At 38.1% G+C, this 11330-nt stretch overlaps 1 protein-coding gene across 1 annotated transcript; it reads left to right on the top strand.

Annotated features, from left to right (window-relative positions):
* Positions 1-64: 64 nt before the first annotated feature.
* On the top strand, positions 65-8459 carry LOC122985600 (macrophage mannose receptor 1-like). Its single transcript, XM_044356384.1, has 6 exons — positions 65-1857; positions 2071-2250; positions 3952-4176; positions 5268-5491; positions 6591-6907; positions 7945-8459. Exons 2-6 carry the CDS (start codon positions 2078-2080, stop codon positions 8134-8136), a joined length of 1131 nt encoding a protein of 376 aa, XP_044212319.1. The 5' UTR covers positions 65-1857; positions 2071-2077; the 3' UTR covers positions 8137-8459.
* The last annotated feature ends 2871 nt before the right edge of the window (positions 8460-11330 follow it).

The raw sequence follows: 11330 nt of genomic DNA, 5'->3' as shown, positions 1-11330 counted from the left end.
TATTACTACTTTGATGAAATTCATTCTGTTTAATTCTTGTAAATATTTGGAGATCCATGAGGAGAATTTTGATTTATTTATCACTAAGAATAGTGCAGTCAGGTGAGTTGCACTGTGATGTCATCAGTTAAATTTACATCCCTTAATAAACTTTTTCGTGCACAATCAAGGCTGATTGTTTGCATATATTTATTATGAGGGACTGAGGGATGTTTTCTTGTTTATACAAACATGTTATCTCAAGTTTTTCTTGATGCATTTCACGTTTTCTAGCTAGCTAAAGTTTTAGCTAGGTGCGTTGGAAGAGGAGCAGGATTATTCACATTATCATGACAAAACAGCTTTTGTGCACATCTCCTCCCTTTGTTTGACCTGAGCTGCACTGACCTTTGTGGCTGCAGCCAATTGCTGTTGATGAAAAACAAATCACTCGTCTCCTAATTTCAGACCTGGATAATAACAAACTGACACTTGATTTTCCACCATCATGTCAATATGACTCACTGCTATGAAGCCGACAGACATGATTACCTTGCAACAGCTGGCTGACAGTTGACAAACTTTAGCACCATGTCACATATTGTCTCCTGCATTGTCACGTTAGGGAGCCAGTAATGCAGAGGGTTATGGCAAAAAAAAGCAAAAACAAACAAACAAGAAAGGATAATTCAGCAAAAAAGTTGATCCTGGCCCAACTTTTGTTGCAATGCCTTGTTCTCAAGGTGCTGCTTTGATCAAATATGTGTAAGTGCACATTCCTGGTAGATTATTTTGTTACATGAACTTTTTTGATTGTGATGACAGATAAACATTTTATAATGTGATGTAACTTTCCACAGTTGTAAAATCTTGTCTCAAGTCAATTTTTTTTTTTGTTATCAAAATCACAAATTTGCCTCAGAGGGCTTTACAATCAATACAGCAATAAAAACATCCTCTATCCTTAGACCTTCAATTTCAATAAGGAAAAATTCCCTCAAAAAAACAAAACATTAACAGGGAACATGTGAGAAACCTCAGGAAGAGCAACAGAGGAAGGAACCCTTTCTTTTCCAGGATGGGCAGACAGGAAATGGATGTGTGTACAAAACAGACAAAGTAAAATGACAGAAATACAGCATGAAAAAATGAAAGATAGACTGATAACATGTCCAGGTTCCACCAAAAACAAATAAGACCTGAGCGACGTGACCTCCATCACCATGGAGACCTGGAAAGAGGACAGACTACACAAACACACAGTGGAAAATCACATTACACCATTCACATACAGAAGAGGAGAGACAAGAAACCACACACACATACGGGACAGAGATGGTATTATATATTATAAACTGATAAGTCTTCAGACTCATGGATGTGTTACTCAAACTGGCCCTTCTGGATTACATTATCTCATCACATGCAGTTATTTTTATGCAGTGCCATTACTGTAAGTCTGCTTAGCCTCTGCCTGCTAAACTCATCTCTCTTAGAAAGCACTGTGACCATAAACAAGTTTTATGGTTAACCTAGTTCAATATTGCACGGTAATTCAGAACAGAACTGTATTTTAAGGATGTTTAAGATGTCCTGACAGTGCAGCAGCAACGCAGTAGTTTTATCCCTCTGCTTCCTGGTGTCTCTAGGACAAAATATATCTTTCATTTTTTCATGCCTGTACGTAAATCCCTCCTTCATTTGCCAATAGTCAAATGGTTTCTGCAGATTCAGTGACGGAGAGCTGATAGTTAATTTAAGTGTGTTTGCTAGTCAAATGATTTTACTGATATGTGGTACTTAAAGTGGAAGTTCAGCTGGAATCTGGAGGCTCATCGAGCAGCAGCAGGTGTTTCTCACAACAACACATGAGGACAGGTAACAACACTCAGCTGGTTATTGGTTGTTAAGGTGGTTGGTAAAGTTTTTAGTTAATTTTAAAAGTAATGAACCATTAGTTTTTAGTAAAAACTGTCAAATCTCTGCAACTATAATGCTCACAAATATGAATAACTGCATTGATCTCAGTAATGTTTAAAAAGTCAGTTTATTCTGGGTTAACTATGATGCTTTCTGTTACTGGCACAACAGAATTAGGATGATGATGATGATGATGATGATGATGAAGAGCTGCCTCTCAGGACCCTTCCTGCTCCTCCTACTCCTCCTCCTCAGCAGTACTGTGTCTGGACTGGGATCGGTGGTGTGGAAAAAGTATACAGTCTTCCGAAATCATTTAACCTGGAAGGAGGCGCAAAGCTTCTGCAGGAGGTTGGGTTCACTCTTTATTCACATTATCATCAGTAGCTATTAGAAGTTATTATTTATGATTATACAAAGTAAAGCTTTTGGCATTACATTAAATAAAAGCAAACTAATGCTCACAATGGAAATATTAGCATCCTGATGTTATGCAGGTCATGTTCATCATGGTTGCCACCTTAGTTTAGCATGATAGCAACATTTTGCAAAGTAGAGCTGAGGCTGATGGGAATGTCAGTAGTTTTGCAGGTATTTGGTCTTATATTAAAGTATTAGACAAACTGAAGGTTTGACCTGATGATGCCGCTCGCTGAAAACTTAACACAAGATCCCCATAGTTATTAGAATTCATCCTGAGGGGGACAGGAATGTGTGTACCAAATTTCATGGTAATCCATCCAATAGTTGAAGAAACATTTAACTTAAAACCACAAATGTCCATGTCACGGTGGCGCCAGAGGAAAATTCAGATGAGCACCAAAGGTAGTAGGGTTCATCCTCTGAGAAACATAAATGTCTGTACAAAATTTCATGGCAATCCATCACACGTTTGTTGAGTTTTCATTCTGCAACTGACCAACTTTATCGCCCCTAAAATTCAAACCTCAGTGAGCGGAGCTGGACTGGCCGACTGCAGGCACTTCAACTTTGGTGGGATAAACATGATCAGGGCTGCAACTAACGGCTTTTATTATCAATTTTAATCTGGTGATGATTTTTTTTTCGATTAATAAATGATTCATTTCTATAAAATATCAAAAAATATTGAAATATGTCCATTATATTTTCCCTATGTCCTTGGTGGTGTCATCAAATGTATTGTTCCATCAGACCAACAGTCCAAACCCAAAAGATATTCAGTTTACCCTTATATAAAACAGAGAAAGGCAGCAAATCCTCACATTGGAGAAGCTGAAGTCACAGAATTTTGCATGGCAGCCTCTGTCATCAACGTATGAATGTGTGTGTGTGAATGGGTGAATGTTGACATGTAGCGTAAAGCGCTCTGAGTGGTCAGAAGACTAGAAAGGCGCTATATAAGTGCAGTCCATTTAATTCTCTGGCGATTGACTCATCATTGCAACCCTAATCATGATGACTTAAAACCAATCAAATTTCTATATTTATTTCCTGCTGAGTTTCTTTGCTCTTTCATCACTTAAGTTGCTTTAATTACTGAAAATGTATGTGTGTTCATTACTTACACATACAAAACTGACATTCCCATCACAGCGGATGTTAGCATGTTGACATGCTAAAGATGCTAAGTTGGTGACCACTGATGTTCGGTAGGTACAGTTGTACCTAACATCAGCATATCCACATTGTCATTGTGAGCATGTTAGAGTGATGACGTTAGCATTTAGTGCTACAGTGGCGTAAACGTGTGTTCACGCTGAAAAAGTGACAAAATTAAGTTTACCCAAACCAGACATATATTAAATATAGTATAATTGGTACATTAAATACAATTGTGATATCAATTTTTGAATTTGCTGTGCGTGGACAATATTGTCCCACAATGCAACACACAGTGGAAACAAATCACAAAACATCTTCTCCTGTGAGTACTATTTTATTTATTTATTTATTTGTTAAAGATTATTCTTTTGGCATTTTTGCCTTTTATTCTTTTTTTTTTTTTTGCCTTCTATTGTGTTCTGACAGATCACTTTGCAAATGAAGTGTCTGATTTTTATGTCCAAATAGAAACAACTACATTGACTTGGCCATCTTCTACACGGAGTCAGATGCAGACAGTACGAACATGGGACGTTATCGTGCATGGATCGGCCTTCATAAAGACACGGACACCTCTTCTTCGACTCACAATAAGTGGATTTGGTCTGACGGACAAAATTACTCCATCAAATGGGCGTACGGTGAGCCGGACAGCACTGATGACTGTGCTTATGCCGTTCACAAGGGCAGATGGTAATGTGAGACTGTTTTTACACTTTCGTTTAATACTGTGTTTTCACATGTTAATTAGATTTAATTCGAATCACATTTACTTTGTATTACTGGTGAATATTTTTCATAAGCATGCTGTCATGTTTTATATTTCATGATATTCTTTTTAAATGTTCCAAACAGCCTTTGGACCCTCTTCTTTACAATTAAACACTTTTATCTGCTGTTATTGTTATTAAAGATGTGTTAAGTTGATTTTTATAACATGCAGAAATGAATGGAAACAGATGGTTGTCTCGAGGTGCATCTTAAAAACCCTGAAAACTTTTCTCAATTAGCTTCTTATATGAACACATTATCTGCCAAAGTTAGAACAGTTATGGTTAGATTGATGTTTCTTTATCTGTCTTTTTGTGTGAGCTCTAAATCTTTTGACAGTTGTGGCTACTGTAAATCAAATCTGATCAACACCCACACATGATGAAGCAGATTAGCTCCGTTTTTGAGTATGAAATTCTGTTAAACTGACTACAGAAGTTTGTTTCTGAACTTTGACCTTGATTGCTGCTTATTTAGTTATGAATATTTAGTGGTATGGATAGGGATGTAAGAAAACACAAGCACATGGGTAAAACACAAGTTTTTAACATTTTTCTATGTTCATTTTAAAGTCCCACTCCAGTCAAAAATATGTTCTGCTTCTTGTTTTCCAGTTTGATGTAGTTCTTTTCACTGTGCAGAATGATGTATTTGTGGAGTGTCCTTACGTGTTGTCAGATTCGTGAACGTGTTTCTTAATTTGCTTGTGTTCTGACTATTTGCATGTATTTTCTTAAATTGCAGTGCATTAAGCTGTGGCTCTCGGCCACCACAGAGTAGTAGGGTAGAGGATAGACTACACTCAAAAATCAAAAGCAATAGCAATAGTGCAAAGTATATATTTGTAGTAAATGGGCCAAAAAAAAAAACAACAAAAACACTGGTATGTTCCTTTAATGATTAACACGGTCAACACTGGAATGTTTTTCCTTAAAAAAAGGATAAAGTGGATTTATGTATCACACTTTTTTATGTTTGTTTTGTTGTTCATGTTTCTATGTTTCTCTTGAAAGGATTTACGGCGCCAATTGCAAAGGAAATTTCTTCTTCTTCTGTCAAAAGCTCCAAAATACCTACTCCAAGTACACCTTTATACCACAGTCGAAGACGTGGTCTGAAGCCCAGGATTATTGCAGGAAAGACTATGATGGTTTGGCAGCTTTTACAGACTATGACAAATTGATGTCAGCTTTCAAATCAAAGGACTTTCCAGTCTGGACTGGACTATACAAAGATGGTAAAGACTCACACTGTCGCAGCCTAATATGTTTTTATGAAATATTACTTTGTATTCAGTCCAGTAATTTATCCATTAGTGAGATTTTTTTTCTAGGATGGCACCAAATCTGTTAAGTCACCATCTCAAATAGTGAATGCTGCATTCACGTCATATGGGATGGATGGTAGAGACACAGATTCCCATGTCTACAGCCTACGAGCGTTCACGTAACAGGACAACTCAAGATGGTTGTATGTTTACAAAGTTGGTCGAGTGAGGGTTAAAAATAGTGTGCATTGACAATATAACACCATGTCCAGTAAATGTGGGTTTAATCTTGTTGAATGGCTTCCCCATTTGCTTGATTTTCAGGAACTTCCGTACTAAGAAGCACCAAATCTGATCTATCTGAGCTTTCAGAGAATTCAATCAATTCAATATGACACGAAAATTAGAAAGTTTTTTGGCCACTTGGGGACAGTGGAAACAGAAAGTAGTGAACACAACACTGACATATTATCAGCTTTTAAGTTGAGATGTTGAATTTGTTAGCTTATTTAAACATTCAGCAGTTACAGAGCAACATTATCATTCATTTGGTGTTGTGTTTCTGTCCACCTGGTGAATGTCAGTCCAATATTCACTCTCTTTTAGCTCTGTTTTTGCTCTCTATCAATTCCTGAGGGAAATATCTGACTCTTTAGCTGCTAAAAGCTCCACTTTGTTCACCAGCTAGTCTACAGCTAACTGTGTCTGTTTGCCATTTGGTGCTGAGCAAGTAGTGTACATTGAGTTTTTAGAGCTTTTTCTCTGAAAACAGCTGCCTGCTGCAGCCGAAAATGATGCTATGAGAGCACTGAGAGTGAACTAAAACAGTAACCTTGCAGCCGGACAGCTAAACAATGAGCTGAAACTCGTTATAAAGCTCCATTAAGCCAAGGGGAGCTGCAGAGTTGCTGATAATTCTCAGCTCATGTATTGTTATTTCAAAAAAATATAGCCTTTTAAAGTAGTCTCTTTCACTTCTTTCATAAAGAAAACTTTTGGAAAACATGTGAAACACAGCTTAAGAAAACCATCTCATCTGTGTTGCTGAACTTTCAACATCTGTCTGCAGGTAAGGCATGGAAATGGAGCTCAGGGTTGTCTGAGTACAGAAACTGGGCAGTAGATGAGCCGGGGAACAAAGGCGACTGCGTCTCCATCTCCTCTGTGAGCAAAAAGATGGCCGCCCAAAACTGTGCTGCCCGGTTTCCCTCCATCTGCTTCACAGACAACCTGGTCCTGGTAAAGGAGAACAAGACCTGGGAGGAGGCGTTGGAACACTGCCGATCCCTGAAGTTATATTATCAAAGATACGACCTGGTCAGCGTGCAGCCTGGAGTGGACAACAACTATGTGATGAACAAGGTCAAGGAGGCCGTCACTGAGAGGGTGCGTTCATATTCTGCAACACTTATAAGAAATGCTGGCATGAAATCTGTTGTACAGGTGCTACATGTGGAGGTCGAGCAGCAGCTTCCTACTACAACTAACATGACCTGAGGCAGAATTACCTTAAAGATGCTCCGACCGACTCCTATTCAAAAAGCCTCAAGTTCTCTCTAGAAATAAGTTAATCATTTTTTTTCAGTCATTATGGTCTCAATCTCTAAATCTAGCTAAATCTAACTGTGCTGGTGGTCATTTTGGAAATTATTGCTCCATTAATATGATTTGAAGACTTATAGTAGCTGTGATGTAGCCCATGTGGACGTTGACTGATAGCTGTGATTGACAGTTGGCTCACCTGCTGCTCTCCCCGACTTCAGGACTCGAACTGAGTTGGACTATTGTTGCAATATTTCACTAAGTTTGGTGTTACTTGATTATGATATCTGCCCTGTTAGCACAATCTAGCTCAAGTAGCTAATGTTATTCCAAGTGTGTTCCCAGTAAGCTAGTGTTAGCTTGGGTCCGAGGTAGTGAGGCATGTTTCCAGACCATGAAGGGAAACACCCCACACTCCTTATTTAGAAGGTCCTGGCTCCAAATGGATGAGATGGCGCCGACCATAAGCTGCAACTCTGGGCTTCGAACCAACTCCAATGCAAATCAACGGGTGATGTCACACCTTGCTACGTCTACAATCTCCACAATTCTCTGCTCTAGGGGTGGAACTAACGATTATTTTCATTATTTATTGATCTGCAGATTATTTTTTTCCATTAATTGTTTTGTTTATAGTGTCAGAAAGTAGTATTACCTATACCTGCAGGGATGCAGGAGGGCTGGAGCTTATCCCAACAAACATGGGTCCATCCTGGACAGGTTGCCTTTTTGTCACAAGGCAATCACCGTAATCTTGAACATCCTAAATTTAAACAAAATCTTAAACAATGACGGGCACTGAGCAACAAAGATGACCACATAAGGTAAAAAAAAACAACAACTCAATATCATGAGTCTCAGAGGTTGTTTCTTCTCCTCAGGTGTGGGCAGGCCTGCGTTTCCTGGCCGGTCGTTGGCTGTGGGTGAACGGGGCGGATATGTTGTACTCTGACCTGCCGCTCTGCCCCCTCAAAATGCAGCAATGTGGAGCCTTCTCCAGGAATGAGATGGGCGGTTTGGAGATCAGAGACTGTACGGAGAAAAGGAACTTCCTGTGTTACGGATGGACGTAATGACATCACTACCCTGCATGATGGTGGAGCATCCCTCCATCCAACAGGTTTATGTTCACATGCTACTAAATGTGGTACACAGCTTCTTTAGATGATTGGTATACAAAAGGTTTTAAATGCATTACTGTAATATGTCCCACAATATGTAATAACGCTACAAATGTATGAGAATATCTCTGTAAACTCCTTAAAATGTTAATCTGTAACATTTTATTTATATATCAGCTCACTAATTATAATGCTCAGCTTTGTAAGTACTAATTAAAACAATGATCAACTGTGATAAAATCTCTGGTTCATTATTAAAGCTTCAACAGTTAGTAGATTAATCGATTAGTCGATAGACAGAAAATTAATCAGCAACTGTTTTGATGATGGATTGATCATTTCAGTTACTTTTCAAGCAGGAATGCTAAATAATCTCTGAATCCACGGACAGTTTGCTTTTTTCCTTTGTCATATATACAGTATACCCAGTAAACTGAATATCTTGAGGTTTTGGACTGTCAGACAAAATAAGCAAATTGAAGACATCAGCATAGCCGCTGAGACTAAATCATTAATTAAGAAAATAATCAGCAAAGTAATCAATAAAGAAACTAATAATTAGTTCATTAAAGATAAGATGTAGTAGCTTTAATGTAGCAAACCAACAAACAAAAAAGCTATTTAGAAGATTTGCACAGAGGCAACAGTAGAGAGAGGGTTTCAATCCCCTTCAAATGTGCTTAATGTAAGTGATGGGGGACCAAAATCCAGTCATTTAATGCAAAAATGCACCTAAAAGTTGATGTGAAGCTTATATGAGGCTTCAGCAGTCTGAGTTATTCATATCAAGTGGATATCTGCCACATTTACAGTCTTTTTAGCATCAAATTCCCTCTTTGTGTTTCCTCAGACAGTGTTTCCCTGTTGAGCTGTGGTGGAAGTATAGTAACAAAAAGAGGAACTTTGGCACTAAAAAGACTGTAACGTTGAAAGATATCTACTTGATTTGACTTATTTGGATGCTGAAGCTTCATATTAGCTTCAGATAAACTTTTAAATACATTTTTGCACAGAAGGAGGACTGTGGATTTTGTCCCCCATCACCTCCATTGTAAGGGGTTATGAAGGGATCTTCTAATGGTCAGTATGAACAGGAGGAATGATTACAGCAAGAAAAACATGTTTCAATGTTCATTTGGGCTCCTGCCTGTTGTTCTAAGAAAGACTTGGAAAAACTGTGAACTCATCCTTTTGGATATGGTTAATTCATGCAAATCACAAAAAAAACACACATTCTTTCATTGTTCCTCACTGTTTTCATTTTTCATGGAAAACTAAAATAGTCCCCATGAAACCTGCTGACAGAGGTCTGTTTATTCTCCAAAGTAACTGGGACTCATTTCTGGAAAGACAGGTTGCTGTTGAATATTTCTGAATTTTCCTCCTGTGTTTTATAGGACCAATAAAAAGGCAGAAATGTGACATAACACAGAATCTCTGTCCCAAGAAGGTTTGTGCAATAAATACAAAGAGCAAAAGTAAGAAACTAATGACAGTAACGGTTAAGTTTTGATTTTGGATGCTAATTATACTTATTTATGTTTCAAATTTGAGCAGTAAATTTTGGGTTGCTTGCTTGGTTGTTTGCATTTCCTTATTTGGATGAAATTAACTTCATAAACTAACCCTTTATTTAAAATTAGAACTGATGATTGATAAAACAAACTCTCTACAAGCAGCTGTTCTCTTGTAATTTTTCATTTGTTACCATGTTTCGCTTTTCACGCTGTTTTGCTTGCTAAGAGAAGAGATGGATGGAGTGGTGGAACATGGAAACAGACACTCCAAAAACCTGTTACTCACCCATAACTCACTGTGAACTGTATCCATGTTGTAATGGAAACACTGGAAGAAACCGATTCTTGCCAGTGATCAGAGTGTTGCTGCGCAGGGAAACATATTCACTGTAAATCACTGCAGTCAGTTGGATGAGTGAGTTTCAGTGTTGGCAGGCTAACACACACACACACACACATTGTCCTGGGTCACCTTTGGGGATATTACATAGACTTACATTCACTTCCTGGAGACTTACCCTAACCATAACCATAACCACTGACCCAAAAATCAGCATTTTACCAATTGGGGACACAGAAAAATGACCAATTAACTGGTCTCTAATCTGAAATGTGTCACCGAAAGTAGGATAAGTCAGACACACACACACACACACACACACAAGGCTTGTCTAGTATAACAGAAGCGTCAGCGTGCCGAGAAGCTGCTGGGATTCCTGTCCGGCTATCTTGGGAGTGAAAAGTCTGAGATGGACGAGAAGATCTTGGATTCTAATTTTGGAAACGGATAAAAAATAAATTAAAACAAGATCAAGGAGATCTGGAAAGTATTAAAAGCTGGACAAAGTATATGTTGGGAGTTACTGAGATTGTATTTTTCTTTAATCCCTCGCTGTGTTTAACGAAGCTGGCAGCTGTTCAGTCATGAATGTTTCACAGATGTGTCATGTGCTCTTTATGAGAGTGATGGAAAACCTCTCGGGTAGAATGATAGAAGCTCGGTCTCTCTGAACGCGATGCTGGTGGTGAGAGTGTGAACTTTTTGGAATCTTGTTTAGAACAAAACACATCATTTTTTTTTGTGTGAAACTGTTGAGATTTTCTTTCGTTTCAGTCCAGTCGGTAGTTTATGAAAATTATATGAATGTGTTTTGTCTCTGAATCAGCTTAGAGAAAACAGCTGTTTGGAGTTGTAATAACAGACAACAATTCATAAAACTAATTTAAAAAAAAGCAAAAAAACTCAACATTTCACAAATAACAAGTCCTCCAAACTAAACTTTAAACTTTGTTGCTTTCCAAAACACATTCATGAGACCATTTCTGATCTGCCACCATCTGCTACAATTAAGGTCGGGTTAGATTTACACACAAAAACTGCTTGTGTTCAGGTTATGGAACGATTGTGGTTATTGTTAAAAGAACACTGGTTCTTAAAGGTGCAGCAAGTAGAATTTAGTGGCATCTAGCAGAATGGACTTGGCAGAAATGGAATATAATATTCATAATTACATTTTCATTAGTGTATAAGAACCTTAAAATAAGAATTGTTGTGTTTTTGTTACATTAGAATGAGCCCTTTATATCTACGTAGGAAGCGGGTCCTCTTCCACGGAGCCGCCATGTTTC

Source organism: Thunnus albacares, chromosome 1 (genome assembly GCF_914725855.1).
Source record: "Thunnus albacares chromosome 1, fThuAlb1.1, whole genome shotgun sequence".
Classification (NCBI taxonomy): domain Eukaryota; kingdom Metazoa; phylum Chordata; class Actinopteri; order Scombriformes; family Scombridae; genus Thunnus; species Thunnus albacares.
The sequence above is the reverse complement of the archived record's forward strand: the minus strand, read 5'-3'. Positions and strand labels throughout refer to the sequence as shown.

Excerpts from the sequence above, each read along its gene's own strand:
- LOC122985600 (XM_044356384.1), top strand. The coding sequence starts at position 2,078 with ATGATGATGATGATGATGATGATGATGAAGAGCTGCCTCTCAGGACCC. Across the intron at positions 2,251-3,951 it reads GCGCAAAGCTTCTGCAGGAG|AAACAACTACATTGACTTGG; the intron begins GTTGGGTTCACT and ends ATGTCCAAATAG. Across the intron at positions 5,492-6,590 it reads GACTGGACTATACAAAGATG|GTAAGGCATGGAAATGGAGC; the intron begins GTAAAGACTCAC and ends ATCTGTCTGCAG.